General features: G+C 45.8%; 1 protein-coding gene across 1 annotated transcript in view; it reads right to left on the reverse strand.

The window, feature by feature from the left end:
* Positions 1 to 1,192: 1,192 nt before the first annotated feature.
* SYT13 (synaptotagmin 13) overlaps positions 1,193 to 23,584 on the reverse strand; it is a 57,922-nt gene continuing 35,530 nt past the window's right edge. Inside the window, exons 3-6 of the mRNA XM_089677327.1 lie at positions 19,969 to 20,103; positions 17,968 to 18,281; positions 4,646 to 4,772; positions 1,193 to 2,098 (exon numbers count right to left, since the gene is read on the reverse strand). Of these exons, the coding sequence (XP_089533453.1) occupies positions 1,791 to 2,098; positions 4,646 to 4,772; positions 17,968 to 18,281; positions 19,969 to 20,103 (884 nt within the window). The 3' untranslated portion in view covers positions 1,193 to 1,790. The remainder of the gene's footprint in view (positions 2,099 to 4,645; positions 4,773 to 17,967; positions 18,282 to 19,968; positions 20,104 to 23,584) is intronic.

Below are 23,584 nucleotides of genomic sequence, written 5' to 3' on the forward strand. Positions count from 1 at the left end.
TTTTCTGGGACTCACTTTTTCAAAGGCAGTAAAGTAATTCAGCTTAGTTAAAGTACAACCTCCAGTTGACTGGGTCATTGGGAGCTATAGAGCTAGAGAGACAAAGAGCCCAAAGAATAGCATAGGACAAATGCCCTTCCACGCCCCAGCTATGATGACCATGAAGAAATAATATATACCTACTAGAGCTCCCTCTACTTTTGACTCATGGTTGGATGGAAGGCTTAGTGTAGTTCAACCTTTTCAACACAGAGGAACCCTTGAAATAACTTTTCGGTCTCAGGGAACCCTTGCTAAAAATTACTATATCTACAACTCATGGTAATATTAGTGTGATGGTCAATGAGAAGAATGCTCCTAAAGCCCCATACAGATGATGAGAATATTGGCCAAATGATTGTCCACATTATATTTGTATGCTAGTCTCATATCAATAATGAAAAGGTTACTAAAGTTACAAAAATTCTTATGGAACAGAAATAAAATTTGGAAGTGATGTAATACATTGTATTGTAATTGTATTTTTGGACAAAAATTGTACTGATTAAAGAAAAATCGTATGATCTGGTATCATATGAGAAAACTTTTTTTGCTTTTCCCTTTCAATAATTTCAGGCGAAAGCTGTATTAACAATTAGGTTATCATACGATTGCTTCGAAAGCGGAATTTTTTTGTATGATTTTTTGATCGTGTGTTTACTAGGCTTTACACTTATAGTCCTTGGGAAGAATTACCCCCTTACCGAGAGCTAAAAGATCAATGGTGTCAGTGGGAACCTATTTGAGAGGCAGAAGTTGCTCAATGAACCCCTAGCAGCCTCTGCAGGAACCTTAGGATTCTGTGACACCTTGGCTGAGAAACCCTGGTATGGTATAAAACTTTTGGTAGTTACATTTTCAAGAGGTCTTTATATCTGACCAAAAAGAGCGACAACTTAGGAAAAACAAGGGAACGAGGACATCGGTTTCAAAAGATAGACTGACTCTCCAAACGGAGGACAATTGAGAGTTATGGAGTACAGATCGTCCCTTCGCAAGTCCTGCTTGGCTTAGAATGCAACCCCTCCCTCTTCCAGTGTGAGTGCTGCTCTTAAGCATTTTATAGGAAAATAATATAAAGACATTTTCAGATAATAACTAGTTCTGTTTCAAAATAAATTAAAATAGGATTAAACCCTCAATGTTTAAGCACTTTCAGCAGCTGATTTAATCACTTTATTGGGTATGTAGCTTATCTGGTAAATCCTAGTATGTACTAGTTTAAGTTGGAGCCATGACCACTGCTCTTTCAAGGTGGCTCCTTTCTCCAACAGCATCCTATGGAGCCACCTTGCATGGAGGGACTAGAGCTGGGTCTCCTTACTTATACTAGTTTAATGAGTTCTTAACACATACTGTAAGTGAACTAAACTGTTTTAAATATTTGCCTGGAATTCACCTTTAAAGTGATTTTGTCTCTTGTGAAGCTAGATCACATTGTTGTAGAACACGTAGGAACCATGTGGAAATGACGTCCATCTTGACATTCATGCTGCCATTGAATTATAATGAAGACATTACACACAATAAATACTGATGACTTCTGTTACAAATTGAAGCCATCGTTGTTGACTCGCTGATGTGGCATTTGTTTTCCTTTTCACCTGCATCTACCACGTTATCTTCATGTCTAATTTGTAGGCTGATGAAACTTTTGGATGGTGAAGTGCTGTAAGGCTTGTGCTGTGTTTCTCCCTGGATGACGTGCTGATTGTGAATCGATATAACCTGACTGGCAGTAAGGACATCTCTCATGGAAGCAAACGGTGCCACATGGCTATCTGTCTCCTGGGGTTGTTAATCATCTCTTGCCAATGACTTTTTCCTGTAGCAGTCAGATCTGACCCCAGACTGCAGGTACCCAGGGAGTAACTTGGGCCCCCACCAGGTTCCTGGCAGAGCATATCCATCTCTACTCTGACCTCTTTCAGCAGCTCCGATGGCACCTCGAACATGATCATCTCATTCCAGACAGGATTAATTTTGTGCTTTGCCCTTTTGCTTTGTTTCTTCTTGAGTCTCTGAGACTTATGCCAGAGAGTGACCTTCATGTAGAGATCTACAGAGAGACAAAAGTATTGATCCATGCATTATGCACACATACTACTCTGCAGATTGCCATTCCACCTTTAAAGCAAACCTAAGGCCAGATTTTGGACATTCAAGTATATTTTAAGTATGTTGTACTTAAACAGTAAATTAACTTTAGGACAGTCATCCCTGAACTATGTAGCTGTAGGCGCTGTGGAGTAATTAATCTTCAAGGTAGATGTACTGAATGCAGGGACTAGAGTTGGGTGTCCTTACTTATACTAGTTTAATGATTTCTTAACACATACTGTAAGTGAACTAAACTGTTTTAATTATTTGCCTGGAATTCACCTTTAAAGTGATTTTGTCTCTTGTGAAACTAGATCACATTGTTGTAGAACATATAGGAACCATGTGGAGATGACGTCCATCTTGACATTCATGCTACCATTGAAATATGATGAAGACATCACACACAATAAATACTGATGACTTCTGTTACAAATTGAAGCCATCGTTGTTGACTCGCCAACGGTGGCACGTTAAGACAGTCATACCTGAACTATGTAGCCGTAGGCGCTGTGAAGTAATTAATCTTCAAGGTAGATGTACTGAATGCAGGGACTAGAGTCGGGTCTCCTTACTGATACTAGTTTAATGATTTCTTAACACATACTGTAAGTGAACTAAACTGTTTTAATTATTTGCCTGGAATTCACCTTTAAAGTGATTTTGTCTCTTGTGAAACTAGATCACATGGTTGTAGAACATATAGGAACCATGTGGAGATGACGTCCATCTTGACATTCATGCTACCATTGAATTATGATGAAGACATCACACACAATAAATACTGATGACTTCTGTTACAAATTGAAGCCATCATTGTTGACTCGCTAATGGTGGCACTTTAAGACAGTCATCCCTGAACTATGTAGCTGTAGGCGTTGTGGAGTAATTAATCTTCAAGGTAGATGTACTGAAGTTCTTAAGTCTTTCTCTCAGCATCTCAGCTCACCCTGCTCCTCCACTCACTCTGGATTTTCTTTTATTGTTCGTATGCTGGCTGCATATCCTGCATGACAAGAAACTCAGTCTTGAAATGTCATCCACCAAGTGAAATAGCCCTGCAAAATTACCTTGTGTGGATTGGTGGGTTTACACATGGGGGGTGGGGCAATGATTCACAGCAGCTCACATGACTTTGTTCATCTGGAACTGCTGAAACTTAGTTGACAACACATGACACACACTGCTATACTGGAATATTCACATACATCAGGAGCTGAGCTGTTGGGTCAGTGCTGAGAAGGGCGAGCAAGGTAATCTGAGCTCCTTAGTCACTGCTACGAGACGGGAGCAGGGTTAGCTGAGCTGTTGATGCACTGCTGGGAAGGGGGAGCAAGGTGAGCTGAGCTGCTGAGTCTCTGTTAAGAGAGGAGAGCAGGGTGAGCTGAGCTCCTATATCATTGCTGGGGGAGGGGAACTGAGCTCCTGAGTCACTGCTAGAAAGGGGGTACGATGTGAGACAAGTTCCTGAGTCACTGCTAGAAGAGGGGAGCAGGATAAGCTGAGATCCTGAGTAACTGCTAGGAGAGGGGAGCAGGGGGTGCTGAGCTCCTCAGTAACTGCTGGGAGGGGGAGCAAGGTGTGCTGAGCTCCTGAGTCACTTCTAGAAGACGGGGACAGAGTGTGCTAGCTTCTGAGTCACTTCTAGAAGAGGGGGGCAGGGGGGAGCTGAGCTCCTCAGTAACTGCTGGGAGGGGGAGCAAGGTGTGCTGAGCTCCTGAGTCACTTCTAGAAGACGGGGACAGAGTGTGCTAGCTTCTGAGTCACTTCTAGAAGAGGGGGGTAGGGGGAGCTGAGCTTCTGAGTCACTTCTAGAAGAGGGGGGCAGGGGGTGCTGAGCTCCTGAATCACTGCTAGGAGGGGGAGCAGGGGGTGATGAGCTCCTGAGTCACTTCTAGAAGAGAGGGGCAGGGGGAGCTGAGCACCTCAGTAACTGCTGGGAGGGAGAGCAAGGTATGCTGAGCTCCTGAGTCACTTCTAGAAGAGGGGGGCAAGGGGAGCTGAGCTTCTGAGTCACTTCTAGAAGAGGGGGGCAGGGGGTGCTGAGCTCCTGAATCACAGCTAGGAAGGGAGCAGGGGGTGATGAGCTCCTGAGTAACTGCTAGGAGGGGGAGCAGGGCATGCTGAGCTCCTGAGTAATTGCTAGGTGGAGGAGCCAGGGGTGATGAGCTCATGAGTCACTGCTAGAAGAGGAAGCAGGGTGAGCTGATCTCCTGAGTCACTGCTAGAAGAGGGGAGCAGGGGTAGCCAAGCTCCTCAGTAACTGCTAGGAGGGGGAGTAGGGTGTGCTGAGCTCCTGAGTCACTGCTAGAAAAGGGGAGCTGGGTGATCCCAGATCCTGAGTCACTGTTAGTTGGGGGGAGCAGGGGGTGCTGAGCTCCTGAGTCACTGCTGGAAGAGAGAACAGAGATAAATCCAGCAGGCATGCAGGAGAGAGTGGCCAATCAGTGGCTTGTGTCATTTTTAGAATAACGAATAGTTTCTCTTCCTCCTGCATAGACCTTACCTTTTCCTAGGAGATTGTTGTTTTGATTGGAATGTATGTTCTTGGCTTTGATCAGTACCACAATAAGACGATTGGCTGCCGGCAAGTAACTCATAGACAGGAGAACTTCACTGGTGGAGTCAACATCCTGAAGATATAAAATCACCGGGTAATAAAAACTCCAGGCAAGATGACCAGCAACTCAATGCACAGTAAAATAAATAAATAAATAAATAAACTAAAAATAAATAAATAAAATAACAATAATAAATATATATATATTTTTTTTTTTTTAAAACCTTTGTACATTGCAAGGATTTTGAACAATTGCTGTTGCAGATTCCTACCTTTTGTTATCCTGAAGAAATAGCTATTTATTTGTCTGTGGAGTGATTTTATAATGATCAGTCAGCTGCTGCACTTGCAGGGCTCTGATGAGGAAAGTGGCAGAGTCTGCATCCCTTTAGAAATTATTATTATTATACAGTATTTATAAAGCGCCGATAGTTTGCTCAGCGCTGTACATTACAATGGGGGACAGAACATGTGACAGAACAATAACAATACAATGCAAAACATGAGGGGATCGAGGGCCCTGCTCTTTCCAGTTTACAATCTAGGAGGGAAGGGATGGTGGCACAGGAGGAGATAGCTGTGGGGGATGGGGTGGTAGGAAGAGTGGAGGAGGTCGGCAAGTTAGCAGGGGGTGGGGTAGGCTTCCCTGAAGAGATGGGGTTTCAGGGTGCGCCTAAAGGAGAGGAGAGTAGGTGATAATCTGATGGGTTGGGGCAAGGAGTTCCAGAGGATGGGTGACACCCTGGAGAAGTCCTGGAGGCGGGCATGGGAGGAGGAGACCAGGGAACTAGAGAGAAGGAGGTCTTGTGAGGAGCGGAGTGTGCGTGTTGGGTGGTACTTAATTTCCCTTTCGGAGCATCTCACCAAACATAACATTTTTGTTGCAGGGGATGTCCAAAACCTGACTTGCATCTTAATTCAGAGTTCTGGGAAAAGCAGCAAGTCCATCACTCCAGTAACACAATATCACGCACTGATTATATTGCATCCAGAGACAGGTAAAAAAAACGGTGAAAGGTTTGGAGGATAAAACATATCAAGAACGACTTCAGGAACTTAACCGTTTCAATACCGGGCAATTTTACACCTTCCTGCCCAGGCCAGTTTTCAGGTTTCAGCGCTCTCACACTTTGAATGACAATTGCGCGGTCATACAACATTGTACCCAAACTAAAATTTTATCATTTTCTTCACACAACTAGAGCTTTCTTTTGGTGGTATTTAATCACCGCTTGACGGCCAATCTAATTTCTTGAGGTCCAAGAATGTCAGAACAGTACAGATTTCCCCCAAATGACCCCTTTTTGCAGAGTAGACAGTCCGACGTACTTCATAAGAGGAATGGCGAGTTTTTTGAAGTTGTATTTTTTTGTCATACTTTTTCGGAAAATGAAAAAATTTAAAAAATTATTTGGCGTATTATAATGGCGTGCACCCGGAATGCAGGGACACAATTGAAGCCGCCAGACGGCCATTGGCCGGGCGGCTAATGGTTAAATACGTCAATAAGGTTCAGGAGGGCAGGATTTTCAACATGAAATCAAAATCAAGAACACGGGACGTGACCTTCAACTAACTGGAGGAAAGTTCAACACTAATCTCAGAAAGTATTATTTTACTGAAGGAGTAGTTGATGCTTGGAATAAACTTCCAGCAGAGGTAGTGAGACAGGCAACAGTAAATAGCTTCAAATATGTGTGGGACAAGCATAGATTTATACTCCGACAAAAAAGACAAAAACAAACACCCCCCACCCAAAAAAACAAAAACAAAAACGGGTAGACTCGATGGACCGCTTGTTTTTTTTTTCTGCCGGCACTTTTCTATGTTTCTATTCAGCTGATCACAGCTATATGTACTATATATTTATAGTTTCCCTAAGGGCCAGTTCACACTCCATGCGTTTCAGCTGCTTTGTTTTCTGCATCCAAAACGCACAGAAAGTAGGTGATATGGTCGTCAATGTCATAGTTCACATCAGTGCTTGCAGTTCCAGTGCGTTCCGGTGGCAGAAAAAAAAGTAGAACAGGCTGCATTTTTTCTGCACAGAACTGTACTGGAATGCAGTAAAAAGCACCAAAAACACACCGGAACACACTGGAATGCACCAAAAATGCACATGTTCCTATTTAAAGTGTTACTAAACCCACAACAGTACAATCAGTCTGTATATGCAGTAAAGCGTGCTTGGTATACTCACTGTAGAACCTAAGGGGTTAATCCTCTGCATTTTGTAAAAAGCCTGTTTGATCCTGTCTTCTCTGCCCCTCCTCTTGTTGAAATGGCCACCTGATACAGACTGAACCAGTAGTCACTAACACATGCTCAGTTTGGTGTGTATTGCTAGAAAGGTTGTTTTTTTTTTCTTTGGAGAGTGCATGTGATCAGCACAGGGAAAATCAGCACTGTCCAGACAGAGATCAGGGGTCCTGCATCCTCCTAGATCAGAATGAAAATTCCTCCTACAAGCTTTAATAGTGATGTAGTGAATGCAATAGGATATAGTGAATGCCGGGTCCGGGGAGACCTGATATAGTGAATGCCGGGTCCGGGGAGACCAGATATAGTGAATGCAGGGTCCGGGGAGAGCAGATATAGTGAATGCAGGGTCCTCGGCGAGTGGATATAGTGAATGCAGGGTCTGGGAAGACCAGATATAGTGAATGCAGGGTCCGGGGAGACCAGATATAGTGAATGCAGGGTCCGGGGAGAGCAGATATAGTAAATGCAGGGTCCGGGAAGACCAGATATAGTGAATGCAGGGTCCTCGGCGAGTGGATATAGTGAATGCAGGGTCCGGGGAGAGCGGATATAGTGAATGCAGGGTCCGGGGAGAGCGGATATAGTGAATGCAGGGTCCTCGGCGAGTGGATATAGTGAATGCATGGTCCGGGGAGACCAGATATAGTGAATGCAGGGTCCAGGGAGAGCGGATATAGTGAATGCAGGGTCTGGGGAGAGCGGATATAGTGAATGCGGGGTCCGGGGAGACCGGATATAGTGAATGCAGGGTCTGGGGAGACCGGATATAGTGAATGCGGGGGCCGGGGAGACCGGATATAGTGAATGCGGGGTCCGGGGAGACCGGATATAGTGAATGCGGGGTCCGGGGAGAGCGGATATAGTGAATGCAGGGTCCGGGGAGACCGGATATAGTGAATGCGGGGTCCGGGGAGAGCGGATATAGTGAATGCGGGGGCCGGGGAGACCGGATATAGTGAATGCAGGGTCCTAGGAGAGCGGATATAGTGAATGCAGGGTCCGGGGAGACCGGATATAGTGAATGCAGGGTCCGGGGAGACCGGATATAGTGAATGCAGGGTCCGGGGAGACCGGATATAGTGAATGCAGGGTCCGGGGAGACCGGATATAGTGAATGCAGGGTCTGGGGAGACCAGATATAGTGAATGCAGGGTCCGGGGAGACCAGATATAGTGAATGCAGGGTCCGGGGAGACCAGATATAGTGAATGCAGGGTCCGGGGAGACCAGATATAGTGAATGCAGGGTCCGGGGAGACCAGATATAGTGAATGCAGGGTCCGGGGAGACCAGATATAGTGAATGCAGGGTCCGGGGTTTAGTAACACTTTAATTTGAAGGAAAAGAGAGGGAAAAATGAACTGGAATGCATGCATCAAAAACGCACCAAACACGCGCATGCAGAAACGCATCCGGAATGCATCTGGACTGCGTTTCTATAGTGTGAACTGGCCCTGAAACTAAACATCAGGTATGGAATATATTCTTTTTATTTCTCACCAGCTATCAATCTCTATAATCTAGATGTCTAAAATGGAGCTGCAATAATAAATTCCAGATTGGAGTTATCAGTGACATTTCTCCCACCAGCAGGATATTAAATCGGGGAATGATATGGATGCTACAGATTGTGATGTGTGTGGATCTATAAATAGCCACCTGAACCCCCCCCCCCCCCCCCCTTCTCTCTACAAGTGATTCAGGAATGATCCGCACCAGCCGTTTCCTCCAGGGTCCTGGATGACGCAGACAGCCATCTCCGCTCTAATCTAGGACAGGCTGATCCGGGAGGAGATGCCGCAGGTCTATGCTCTCTAACCACAGCTCATACGCTGCCACTGAGATACAGCTCTTATTAAAGTGCACCTGTCATCAGAACATTACAGGGCAACTGTGCCCCAAAGGGGAACCTTCCATTCCTAGCAGGGTGGTGGAGGAACAAAGGGAAGGTGACTGACCATTTGGAAACTCGGGCACTACCCGAGGGCCCGGGGTCAGTAGGGTCCCCATGAGATGCCCCTGGTACCTTTTTCATAGGCTTTTTTGAGTTTGGGCAAGGACACAGGGGCCCCATGATCCCCTATTGCCCGGGGGCCCCATGAGTTGTCAGTCTGCCCCTGGGAAAGTGATGATGTGCAGATGGGGGAGGGCAGTTAGTAATCCTTTTGTTATGCAATGTGTGGGTAAAGCACAGTTTCACTTAAAGGGTAACTCCACTTTTGTGGGTTAAAAAAATAGCAAATATAAAAAATAATAATATAACGTATACAACTGCGTCACGTTGTAACCCGCTCGCCCTATAGCAGAAGGGGGGCACGGGTGCGCAAAATCACATATATATACGTGATTTTACATTTCCGGGTAGGGGGCGCACACGAAATGCGCGCACGCCCTACCCACGCCGCCATTCGCGGCCTCGGCTATCAATCACCGGGTCCCGGCAGGTGATTACTCGCCGGCGCCCGTTGATTGCCGAACATCTACAACGGGGGGAGCACTGTTCGTGAACAATACAGATCTCTCTCCGGTCAGCTCCAGCACACTGCTTTGTATGGCTCTGCTCAGCACAGCCATACAAAGCAGTGTGCTTGCAGTGAAGCACAAACACAGCCACACAGTCACACACAGCACACAGTTAACCCTTTGATCGCCCCACATTTTAACCCCTTCCTGCCCAGTGTCATTAGTATAGTGTCAGTGCTTTTTCTTAGCACTGTTCACTGTATTGGTGTCATTGGGATGTCAGTTCCCCCCCAGTGTCAGTATGCCCATCTCAGTCCCGCTATAAGTCGCTGATTGCCGCCATTACTAGTAAACGTAAAAAAAAAATCCCAGTATATATACCGCCATTTGTAAACACTGTAACTTTCACGTAAACCAATTAACCCCTTCCCACCAGCGCCTCCCGGCCCTTTAAGGGTTCCGGGAGGCGGGGTTCAGGGTCATGTGACCGCTGTGACACATGATCGGGAAAGGTCCCGATCGAAAGAGAAGATTGAGACCTTTCCGTGAGTACCGGATATGTGTGCTGGAAGCGCATAGGGCGCACACTCTCAGCACCTACGTCCTTTTTTAATAGAACGCAAATGTGCGGCCTCTCGGCGTCTAGGTGTTTTTTCGTGGGAAAAAAAGGACGTACATTTAATTTGGGTGCAGCGTTGCATGACCGCGCAATTGTCAGTTAAAGTAACACAGCGTCGTATCACAAAAAATGGCCTGGTCAGGAAGGGGGGGAAATCGTCAGGAGGGCAAGTGGTTAAAAATGGCCTTTCCGTTTCAATCTGCAGCCGCTGTCATATTCTGTAAAATGTAATATGGCTACCTGGAGGTGTTTTGTACACAGATGGTGTACAGAATGCCCCCCCTACCCCCAGAAGTATAATTTCCTGCTTGTGTGATTGGCTCACTGATTTTCTCAGAACTCTGCACTTAGATACAAGTCAAATTCTGGGTATCCCCCTCAAAAAAAAAAATCCCTGCTTCCAAATATTATTTGTAAAAAAATATGGTATTAAATAAAAAAAATTGGTCTATAGAGTAGTAAAATGATATAGTAGCCATTGAAAGGGGTTCCCTGAGACCTGGAAGTTATTTCAAGGGTTCCTCCATGTTAAAAAGTTTGAAAAAGTTTCCTCACCTCAATTATAACCCCCCCCCCCCCACAGTACTTCTGTTCTGCCACAAGATGCCCTCGGTCTTCTTATCATGCAACCTCAAGGACAACCATTGGTCACTTCCAGCCTCATCCAACCCAGAAGACTGAGAATACAGATTGCGATCATGGCCCCGCCCCCGAGGGGCTCCCTTATTTCATAGTGTATTCGTACAGAGTGTGTCGCTGATGTTATCAGATGAGTGCCGTTCCACACACCTCCTCCCGATCGGGAGCTGTAGAGGGCCTGCATGTCACATGACCAAGCAGAAGGCTATGGAAAAAAAAGTTAAAGTGGAACTTAACTCCCAAAAGAGAGTTAGTTCCATTCAGGGGCGGACTGACCATTCGTGCACTCGGGCACTGCCTGAGGGCCCAGGGTCAATAGGGGGCCCCAAGAGATGCCCCTAGTACCTTTCATAGGCTTTTTTGGGTGTGGTTTGAGTGTGGGTGAGGACACGGGCCCCATGATCCCCTATTGCCCTGGGGCCCCATGAGTTGTCAGTCCGCCCCTGGTTCCATTTTCACACCCCTCCCCTCCTGAAGCAGAAGTGCAAGAAACTTTGAATTTTTTTTCTATTTTTATACCTGCCAGAAGACTTTGTAGCAGAAAGTTCTCCCAACTCTTCTCCTCACCGGCACCACCATCTTTAATTTATTTCCGGCACATGCGCTGTCATGCCGCAAAGATCTTTGCCTGGTCTATGGGACGTGGTAGATCCCAGTGACATGTCTACCCATGCACCGAATGCCTTGATCATGGACAGGCACATTATGGACCCCTGAACTGGCAGATGTCCGCGCCGTTTAAGTCCACGTGCGAGATCCCACGATCTGCCTACTGGGATGAGTGACATAGAAATCCCAGGGGGACATTCACAGAACAGAAGCACCACACTGGATCCCAGAACTTCAGGAAAGAAAATACGAAGGTTCTTCAAAAAGTTTCCGAACCTTTTTTTTAACGTATAGATCTACACTCACCGACCTCTCCCTCTCTGGAAACTGGATGTTGGGTTGTAGTATCTCTCTTTGCTCTATCTGGGGACACCTTCCATGCTCCTCTCTGACTGACCGGTGGCTTCAGGGCATGTGTTTTGCTGCCCCACCGGTCAGTCACAGAGGAGCATGGAAGGTGTCGCCAGGTAGAGCAAAGAGAGATACTGCAACCCAGAATCCAGTTTCCAGAGAGGGAGCCTCCTGTATACCTGGTGAGCTGCACCCATCCATCCCTTAAAGGGATCTCTGGCACCCTTCCGATTCACATCAGAGGCCCCCCATACCCATTCTGTGAGGGATTCAATCCCATTCCTGCCCAGATTTTGATGACATCACAATTTAATTTATTAACGCGCATTTTATTATGCGTTCCGGTGAGTGCGCATTTCTCCCACACCTGATTGCACAAGCACCGAATTATAGAAGAACGCAGGATTCCTGTGAGCACTGATAGTCACTTTATGAACAGTTCTTAATAAAATATATCCCCTGCAGCCAGCAACAATAGACCCCTCCCGCAACAATAGACCCCTCCCGCAACAATAGACCCCTCCATCAATATAGCTTCTCTCCAGCAATAATAGATCTCCTAGCAGCCAGCAATAATAGACCTCTATAACAACAATAGACCCCTCCCGCAACAATAGACCCCTCCATCAATATAGATTCTCTCCAGCAATAATAGATCTCCCAGCAGACAGCAATAATAGACCTCTATAACAACAATAGGCCCCCCAACAACAACAGACCCCTCCCGCAACAATAGACCCCTCCATCAATATAGATTCTCTCCAGCAATAATAGATCTCCTAGCAGCCAGCAAAAATAGACCTCTATAACAACAATAGGCCCCCCAACAACAACAGACCACTCCCGCAACAATAGACCCCACCATCAATATAGATTCTCTCCAGCAATAATAGATCTCCCAGCAGGCAACAATATTAGACCTCTATAACATCAATAGGCCCCCCAACAACAATGGACCCCCCAGCAACAATAGAACCCCCAACAACAATGGACCCCCCAGCAACAATAGGCCCCCCAACAACAATGACCCCCTAGCAACAATAGAACCCCCAACAACAATGGACCCCCATCAGCAATAGATCCAGCCCAGCAACAATAGACTCCCAGCGGCCAGCAACGATAGCTCCCTCCTTCAATAGTGTATCCCTCCTAGGAATGATTGGTCCCCAGCAAAAACAGATAAATCTATTCCCCACCAGCAACAATAGACCCCCCCATCAATATAGATTCTCTCCAGCCATAATAGATCCTCTAGTAGCCAGAAACAATAGACCACCCCAGCAACAATAGGCCCCCCCAACAACAGTGGACCTCCCAGCAACAATAGGCCCCTTCCAACAACAATGGACCCCTCTCCCCCAGTAACAATAGATCCACCCCAGCAACAATAGACTCCCAACAGCCAACATCCATAAACGCTCCAGCAGCCAGCAACTATAGATCCCTCATTCAATAGTAGATCCCTCCCAGGAATGATTGGTCCCCTGCAACATAAGACCCACCCCCAGAAAAAACAGATAAATATATCCCCACCAGCAACAATAGACAACCATCAATAGAGATTCTATCTAGCAATAATATATTACCCAGCACCTAGCAACAATAGACCTCCCCAGCAACAATAGGCCCCCCAAATCAATGGAACCCCCCAGCAACAATAGGCCCCTCAACAACAATGAACCCCCTGTGACAATAGATCCACCCCAGCAACAATAGACTCCCAACAGCCATCATAAATAGACCCTCCAGCAGCCAGCAATGATAGATCCCTCCTTCAGTAGTAGATACCTTCCAGGAGTGATTGGTCCCCAGCAACATGAGACCCACTCCCAGCAAAGACAGATAAATAGATCCCCCACCAGCAACAATATACCCCCATCACTATAGATTAGTTCCAGCAATAATAGACAACCCAGCAGCCAGCAATAATAGATCTCCCCAGCAACAATAGGCCCCCCAAAAACAATGGAACCCCCCAGTGACAATATATCCACCACAGCAACAATAAACTCCCAACAGCCAGCATCAAAAAACCCTCCAGCAGCCAGCAACGATAGCTCCCTCCTTCAATAGTAGATCTCTCCCAGGAGTGATTGGTCCCCAGCAACATAAGAGCCACCCCCAGCAAAAATAAATAAATAGATACCCCACTAGCAACAATAGACCCCACAGTGCAAAATTAAATCCCCCAGCAGCCAGCATCATTACATAAATTCAGTGCTGGAGATGCGTTCCCCAGCGTTCTCGCTGAAAAGGAGGGGGGAGGAGGCGGGGAACGCAACTTTCTATAAAAGGGTGAAGTTCCTTTTTAAACATGGCTTCCTTATGGTTCCTGGCATTAGAAATGTCGGTCTCCCGCAGGGAGATGGATGTGACAAATGGCAGTTGGGAGTTAGGAATTGCTAGAATGACGTCTGTTGCTAAATATAGGCGGCATCGGACGTAATTATTCTGCGGCGGAATTTTTATTGTCTGTGATGGCGGCACCTTCGCTCCTCTCTCCGCTGTGACAACTCTGCTGATTGGATTTACTACGCACGCTTATATGCCATCCATTGTGAACTCTTCCCCGATGAGGACGGGTTCCTTCGGAATACAAAGAGCTTCATTTTCCCCGAAACAAAGGATCTTGTTTTCAAACAACTTGCTGCTGAAATCAACAAATGTAACACAATAGGGAGATGCTGATCCAAATCCAGAGCCTGACAGCCTCACAAATGACGCGTGACCAATCTCTGCGCTCCATCACAGCCGCACAGGCTGTATGCAGAATAATATGGGGAACTCGGGATCCCTTGTGCACAACCTGCGTTCTGGGGACCATACGTGGCCCATTGACACCTTGCTGTGCAAATGTCTCCAGCATTCGCACCATTGTCACAAATAATCCCTTTAATTTGCCTAATATTTGTATGGTTGCCAGCTCCATCTAGTGGCCATAATGTGGTCCTTTCCTGATTTATTTATTTATTTCAGGTACTTATATAGCGCCATCAATTTACACAGCACTTTACATATATATTGTACATTCACATCAGTCCCTAACCCTCAAGGGGTGTACAATCCAAGGTCCCTAACTCACATTCATACATACACATACTAGGGCCAATTTAGACAGGATCCAATTCACCTACCAGCATGTCTTTGGAGTGTAGGAGGAAACCAGAGTACCCGGAGGAAACCCACGCAGGCACAGGGTGAACATGCAAACTTCAGGCAGGTGGTGTGCTGGTTGGGATTTAAACTAACGACCCTAGTACTGCCAGGTGGAAGTGCTAACCATTTAGCCACTGAGTTATTTCAGGAAAGTACTGCATTATGGTCACTAGATGGAGCTGACAATCACAGGAAATGCACACATTAAAGTGTTACTGAACCCACAACAGTACAATCAGTCTATAGATGCAGTAAAGCATGCTTGTTATACTCACTGTGGGACCTAAGGGGTTAATCCTCTGCGTTGTGTAAAAAGGATGTTTGATCCTGTCTTTTCTGATTCTCCCCTTCTTCCTGTGTCTCCTAAATATCTCCTGATAGAACCAGGGGCGGACTGACCATTTGGAAACTCGGGCACTGCCCGAGGGCTCGGGGTCAGTAGGGGGCCCCATGACATGCCCCTGGCACCTTTTTCATAGGTTTTTTTGAGTTTGGGCAAGGACACAGGGGCCCCATGATCCCCTATTGCCTGGGGGCCCCATGAGTTGTCAGTCCGCCCCTGGATAGAACAGAGGCTCGGGGGCAAGCTGCACATGCTCAGTTTTGTGTGTATTGCTAGAGAGTTTGTTTTTTTTTTCTTGGGAGAGTGCATGTGATCAGCACAGAGCCAACCAGCACTGTCCAGAAAGAGGTCAGGGGTCCTGCATCCTCCTACAGGAGAAAAAAAACTTCTACAAGCTTTAACCAGTGCTCTGCTGGATACTGATAGAAGTCACAAGACTGCTCTATACTGCTGATGAGAAAAGGTATTTAGCAGCTTATATTTACTAAAATAATTGCATTTCCATGTTCTGTGTACTGTGGGAGACCAGATATAGTGAATGCAGGGTCCGGGGAGACCAGATATAGTGAATGCAGGGTCCGGGGAGACCGGATATAGTGAATGCAAGGTTCGGGGAGACCAGATATAGTGAATGCAGAGTCTGGGGAGACCAGATATAGTGAATGCAGGGTCTGGGGAGAGCGGATATAGTGAATGCAGGGTCTGGGGAGACCAGATATAGTTAATGCAGGGTCTGGGGAGACCAGATATAGTGAATGCAGGGTCCGGGGAGACCAGATATAGTGAATGCAGGGTCTGGGGAGAGCGGATATAGTGAATGCAGGGTCTGGGGAGACCAGATATAGTGAATGCAGGGTCCGGGGAGACCAGATATAGTGAATGCAGGGTCCTGGGAGACCAAATATAGTAAATGCAGGGTCCGGGGAGACCAGATATAGTGAATGCAGGGTCCAGGAAGACCAGATATAATGAATGCAGGGTCCGGGGAGAGCGGATATAGTGAATGCAGGGTCCTGGGAGACCAGATATAGTGAATGAAGGTCTGGGGAGAGCGGATATAGTGAATGCAGGGTCCGGGTTGACCAGATATAGTGAATGCAGGGTCCGGGGAGAGCGGATATAGTGAATGCAGGGTCCGGGGAGACCAGATATAGTGAATGCAGGGTCCGGGGAGAGCGGATATAGTGAATGCAGGGTCCGGGGAGACCAGATATAGTGAATGCAGGGTCCTGGGAGACCAGATATAGTGAATGCAGGGTCCGGGTTGACCAGATATAGTGAATGCAGGGTCCGGGGAGACCGGATATAGTGAATGCAGGGTCCGGGGAGACCAGATATAATGAATGCAGGGTCCGGGGAGACCAGATATAGTGAATGCAGGGTCCGGGGAGACCAGATATAATGAATGCAGGGTCCGGGGAGACCAGATATAGTGAATGCAGGGTCTGGGGAGACCGGATATAGTGAATGCAGGGTCTGGGGAGACCAGATATAGTGAATGCAGGGTCTGGGGAGACCGGATATAGTGAATGCAGGGTCCGGGGTTTACTGACACTTTAAGCAAATAACAAGGAATATTTGTGATGTGTGAGACATTCCAAATTTTTTAAATATAGACCCCTTGCTATGTGACCCTCAGTGCCCCTGCAGACAACATTCTGTGACTGATGCTAAAACTATTCCTTAGCTTCTCGTAGGTAAACGGGTTGGTTTATTTCCTCCACGCTAACTTAGCTTTTTATGTTTTTTTTCTCTATTCTTTTGTAATGGATCTTACTGAAAGTAATATAAATTGTTACACAAGTAAATTTGTATAGTCTCTGACCATCACTTGTATCATGTCTGCAGTCTTTGGCCATCTCTTCTATAATGTCTGCAGTATCTGACCATCTTCTGTATCATGCTTTCAGTCTCTGACCGTCTCCTGTATCATGTCCCCAGTCTCTGACCATCTCCTCTATCATGTCTGCAGTCTCTGACCATCTCTTGTATCATGTCCCCAGTCTCTGACCATCTCCTCTATCATGTCTGCAGTCTCTGACCATCTTCTGTATCATGTTTGCAGTCTCTGACCATCTTCTGTATCATGTTTGCAGTCTCCGACCATCTCCTATGTCATGTCTGCAGTCTGAACATCTCCTTTATCACGTCCGCAGTCTCTGACTATCTCTTGCATCATGTCTGCAGTCTTTGACTATCTCTTCTATCATGTCTGCAGTCTCTGACCATCTCTTGTATCATGTCTGCAGTCTATGACCATCTCTTGTATCATGTCTGCAGTCTCTGACCATCTCTTGTAACATATCTGCAGTCTCTGACCATTTCCTATATCATGTCTGCAGTCTCTGACCATCTCTTCTATTATGTCTGCAGTCTCTGACCATCTCTTCTATCATGTCTGCAGTCTCTGACCATCTACTGTATCATGTTTGCAGTCTCTGACCATCTCCTGTATCATGTCTGCAGTCTTTGACCATCTCTTCTATCATGTCTGCAGTCTTTGACCATCTCTTCTATCATGTCTGCAGTCTCTGAGCATCTCCTGTATCATTTCTGCAGTCTCTGACCATTTCCTATATCATGTCTTCAGTCTCTGACCATCTCCTGTATCATGTTTACAGTCCCTGACCATCTTCTGTATCATGTTTGCAGTCCCTGACCATCTCTTCTATCATGTCTGCAGTCTCTGACAGCTTTCTGTAGCATTACATTCACTATGTATGGCCCTTTAGTAATATCAGGGGCCACACTTAAGACCCTCCATACCTAGTCAGTTGATCACCACTGGTCAAGACCTTTTTGCTTTTGCGCTCTGCTGTTGCTCTCACCTTTTCCGGTGCCCTGAGGTCCACCCATCGCGCCGTACCAAATGGAATGCCAATATTGGCCAGGCTCAGGGTGATCTCCCCGGCCACCTGGTGCCTGGAGAATCGGTCGCAGTTGCGCAGGGTAAGGGTCAGCGTGGTTTGGGCTCGGTCCTCCTCCTGCAGAGGGAACAGCAGGGCTTCCTCCCAGACAGTGTGCGCCGATCTTTTCACCAAGGCGGTCTGGCCCTCCGTCCGTCCGCGCTGAGTGTTCAGTGTGCCTAAAACGTAGCAGTGACTCCCAGAATCCTCCTCTCCAGGCAGCAGCACACCTACGGCTTAATCACAGATCAAAATATTCTTCATTATTTCATGTTCTCTCACCATTACCTTTTACACTTACATCATTGTGAGATTTTTGAGCATCTATAAACCCCAAAATAAAGAATTTTCTTTTTTTCCCCCCATCTTTTCCCCCCTTATTTTCACCTGGTAGCCCTTAGAATAACACACATCCTGTCCCTACACTCAATTCTCCACTGTATCTATGGAGGGATCCAAAGTGGTTACACAGGCTGGGCATCAAAAATGTCCGGCTTTGTTCATCTCCAATACATGGTGGATTGATGGAACTAGTAGTTTACACCGGAAGGATAAGCTTCTGGCGCTTTTTTTTCAACTCACAGGAAGTGACACGGACACAACATTTCTGGCAGGATCAACAGATATTCTGCATTTTCTGATAACATTCTTGGCCTGAAAAGAGAAAACTCATGCAGCCACCTCATCTAAAGACTGGTAAGCCACAATATATTATATTTTTGATTGTTCTTCCCCACTAGTATTGAACTACATTGGATCAGGGGCGGACTGACAACTCATGGGGCCCCCGGGCAATAGGGGATCATGGGGCCCCTGTGTCCTTGCCCAAACTCAAAAAAGCCTATGAAAAAGGTACCGGGGCATCTCATGGGGCCCCCTACTGACCCCAGGCCCTCGGGCAATGCCCGAGTTTCCAAATGGTCAGTTCGCCCCTGCATTGGATTATCATTTTTCTCTAGTATGCTGACATCTAATGTTGGTTTCTGGTCACTGCAACTTGTTTACAAATGCGACTTTTTCAAGGTTCCCTCAGTCAGTGTAATTTATTCACAAAGACAGAGGTTAGGAAAGTTATCATTTTCTTACAGTTCAAACGATCGGAAGAAAAAAAAATCCTCGGCACTACAATTATCTAAAGTAAAATTGCATTGGATTTAACTTCTGCATCTTAAATAGGAGTTAAGCTGCCTGTGGTTGGTGTCAAGTCAGCAAGTGACCATACTGTCTGGACAGACTGGATCTAAGGATGTACAGTATGTCAATGCATAAAGCGACAGACTAATACACTTTAGAGATAGTTGTCTGATCCCTGTAAATTCTTCTATTGGTTAAATATACACCCAGAACTGCTTGTTTATTTGACTTGGTTCCCTAATGCTCCATTCACACTGAGCTGAACGTTTTTCAGGCGTTTTTTCAAGCATTTTTTTTTCAGGTGTCTTTGAGCGTTTTTTTTTTTTGCAGATTTGCAAATATTATAGGCATTTTTCAGGCATTCTGTATTCAGGTATTTTTGCTGTGGCCAATAGAAATCGAAATAGCTGCATTTGAGCTGAAAACGCTTGAAAAAACACTTGAAAAAAAGCTTTAAAAATGCTCATTCCCACTGTTCAGGCATTTTCCAATCAAGTCTATGGGGACAAATTGCCCAGATCTGCCTGAAAAGTAGCTCAAGTAGTTTTTTGAGCGATAGGCATTTTGCCATAGGTGACAGAACGCTCATATGTGAACAAGGGCCATAGAAATGAATTGGATTTTGCTTGTTGAGCGTTTCAGGCGTCAAGCTGGAAAATGCCCTAGTGTGAATGGAGCCTAACATTCAGTTAGGGTTTAAGAAAAAAAGAATGTTCCAGACTATTTTTTTTATCGTATTAGCAGTTTTTATAAGAACTTTAATCAGAGCTTAAAATTTGAAGGACTTACCTTCCAGGAAAGATACACAGAGCTCGGCTGTCTGCCGGTCGTATCCGAGGGAGTAACGCAGCTTTGGAACATGAAGTGGGCTGTTCGCTTTTTCTGAATCCTCATTGTCAGAAGAAGGAGTATTCCCACAATGATCTGTAGATAGATAGATAGATAGAATGCTCCATGAGCAGGGCCCTCCTGTCTCTTCTGTACTGAAATGTATTGTAATTGTTGGAGCGATATAAATCCTGAATAATAATAATTAATAAATTAGAGAGATAGATAGATAGATAGACAGACAGATAGATGATAGATAGATAGATAGATAGATAGATAGATAGATAGATAGGTAGATTGTATGCTCCATGAGCAAGCCCCTCCTATGAATTGTATTGTAATTTTACTGTCGCCCTTTATATGGTAAATAGCTGTGCAAACTGTTGGAGCGATATAAATCCTGAATAATAATAATAATAAATAAATAGATAGATGGATAGAAAGATAGATAGATAGATAGATAGATAGATAGATAGATAGATAGATAGATAGATAGATAGATAGATAGATATTGAGATAGATTATAGATAGATAGATAGATAGATAGATAGATAGATACTGATACAAAGATAAAAGGATAGATAATAAATTGGAAAGAAATTGGCATAAATTAGATCATAGATAGATTGATAAAAAATAAATAGATTTATGGATAGATTACAATAAAAAGATGAAAGAATAGATTATAGATTGGAAAGAAGTTGATATAAATTAGATCAGATTGTAGATAGATAGGTAGATAGATAGATAAATTTTGTAGGTATGAACCTCTGATGATCTGGGTACAGATGAGTCCCGGTGACAGTTGTCATCCAGTGTACAGCACATGATGTGTGATGACGGTCCCTTACTGACATGCATGTCCTACATGTGACACAATCTATAGACATCTCCGGGATGAGTCAAGGCGGATTATACAGTCATTGCTCTCACACCGACACTATACAACACACTGAAACAGCCAACACTCCACAACAAGAGGACTGTGGAGGACACTTATGATGATTTACGCTTTTTTCATCCTTTATTGAGGTTGTTATAGAAACAACAATTATATTGCAAATCCACTGTGACCTGGGGTTTTATGTTTTTAGTGAACTGAATCATCCATCAGCAACTCTAGGAAAAAGAATATGTAGCACTACCCTCATGTAGGCCGCTGTGTTTCTCGTTCCCCCTAACTCTACACAGCCAGGCATAACGCATTGTCCACACTTGCATCCATAGCCTCTGAACAGTCCATGAGCTTTGTTTTTGTTATTTTATTAGAGGAAATAACTTGTATTGGGTAATAGGGATTATGGGATGTCCAGCTTGACTGAATCAATGCACGGGGACAACTTCCTCTTTACAGAAACAGATCCTGGACTGTTCTTCTCCTTGAATGTGGTCAGCCTTTACGTATCAGTAGAAAAAGCCCCTTATGGGCTAGGGACTCGCAGCCCCTCTGAAATTTCGCTTAGCTTGTTGCAAACTACATACAGAGATGTCTCCTCTCCCCTGTAGAACTGCTCCCAGCTTCATAGTCTGCAGACACTACCAACCCTCCTGGCTGGCTACTCAGAAGATCTTCCAGGACAAGGATAAAGGATTGAGCCCAGAACGGTCCTTTGAAAGCTTGCTACATGTGGCAGTCTCTCCCCTTGTGATTCCCTGGGTGTGCTGATGTACTCACTCTGTCCTCCTTGCTTCCAATGCTCCCGGGCCTTGATCTTGTTCATACCGCACTGCTGAATGGACCCTCCTGAGCCAGCCAGAGCCCAGCCTGGAGGCCCCTCCCACCAGACCTAGGGGAACCCTCCCAGGCCACCGACAGCCTCCTCAGCACTCCATCTTCCAGCCTGACTCCCCCATACTGTATTTATGGTCTGGCCTGACCACTTTACCAGGGCCTTCAAACCTGGGATTGGTTAGACTCCTATAAACATGCAGATTAGGTCTCCACCCCTTCAGCCCACTGGTTTCTGGAAGGTTCAATGGTCCTCCAAAGTAAGGTAGAGGCGATAGAGTCCCAACCTGTTAAGTCATCTAGCCTGACCTACAGTAACCTGACCTACTCTAGTAACACACTAGAGGGTGCTACAAATATATTTACAGTATATATATATTTAGACAGATTGAAAGACTCCAGAATGGCTGGGAAAATTGGTCTTTTGTTTTTTCCAAATTTTCAGGACAAGCTTTTAGGGTGTGTTTTCTACTTTAAGGTCCAAGCAGAACTTTTGGACCTTGAAGCAATGAGACACATCCCAAGAGCTTGTACTGAAAATTTGGATGTTAGGCTGCCCATAGATGGTTCAAATCTGCTGAACCGGCCGAGATTCCAACAATGTATGGTGTCAGAGAATGCGCAGGCGCAGAACCCCTGTTAGCCCTGCTCATGGCCGATTGGCAAATGCGCATGCTCGCAAGTGCGCATGCGCGACAGCACATTGGCACCAGGCAGGCTATTTAGACTGGGCTAATGCCTTGCATTGGTGCCATTTGGTCTAATACTTTTGAGCACCCGTGCATCTTGTTACCTGTGATTCCATTGCTGACCTGATCTGTTATTGACCCTGCTTGAACGCTGCCTGTACTGACCCCTGGCTTGCCCCTTGACTATTCTTCTGCCTGCTGTTTCTGCTTACACTGCCTGCTAGTTGCTGACCCAGACTGCCTGACCTTGCCTTACTCTGCTCCTGCACCTGAACCGCCTTATTCTTGCCAGTATCCTGCTCCTGCACTTCTGCCTGCGTGCCATGTGCCAGTCGGCTCCTGCACCTCTGCCAGCGAGTCATCTGCCAAGCTGTTCCTGCACTTCTGCCAGTGTGCCATCCACCAGCTGCTCCTGCATTCCTGACGCAAGTCAACATCCATCCACAGAAGTCCTACCAGTCACTCGTGCACATCTGTGCTCCAGCACTCCCTGTTACTCTACCAGGGCTCCTGAGCAAGAGCTGCAAGGGAGGCCTTCCTCTGCACTTCAGGTTCTACGTTACATATGGGCAGGCTGTAAGTACCAAGTTGATTGATCAACTTGGGTACGACCACCCTGATGGAGTTTACATGTAATTATTGATAGCAGCTATAGCCGCTAGCAATAATCACTGTCTTCTCAGTGGTGGGACTCTTCTCACACCCCCTTACCCCACCACCAGGAGAATACAATTGCATCTGCAGGAGGGATCCCTCTATCAACACTGACTGTTTTGATGGGAATCAAGCAAATTTCTTTCCTGTAACCCGTGGTTGCAGGAAATGAATTCGCTCTGTGTATGGGTTGCTTTAGTGCAAATAAAAAATTATCACAGACAGGACTCAATTGTTCTTGTTGCAAGTGCACTAATATGGCTACAATCAGCTCAAGCATTCCCTAGATTTTGTAATTCTCAGATTGGGTTCTGGAGTTCAGAGGCTTCTAAGAGTCTTGGAAGAGACAAAACCTCCAACCATTGTCCAGGTCTTTTTGAGACCAGCAGATTGAGTGGACAGGGATGCACACCCTTTATAATCAAGGTATAACTGCAGTTCAGGGCTCCACCCAGGAGACAGAAGATCCCTACCCAGAGGCCAGGATGTGGGTCAGAGCAGCAGG

This window comes from Staurois parvus, unplaced genomic scaffold (genome assembly GCF_062004578.1).
Source record: "Staurois parvus isolate SC_StPar_1 unplaced genomic scaffold, SC_StPar_1.0 ptg000184l, whole genome shotgun sequence".
Taxonomy (NCBI): Eukaryota; Metazoa; Chordata; class Amphibia; order Anura; family Ranidae; genus Staurois; species Staurois parvus.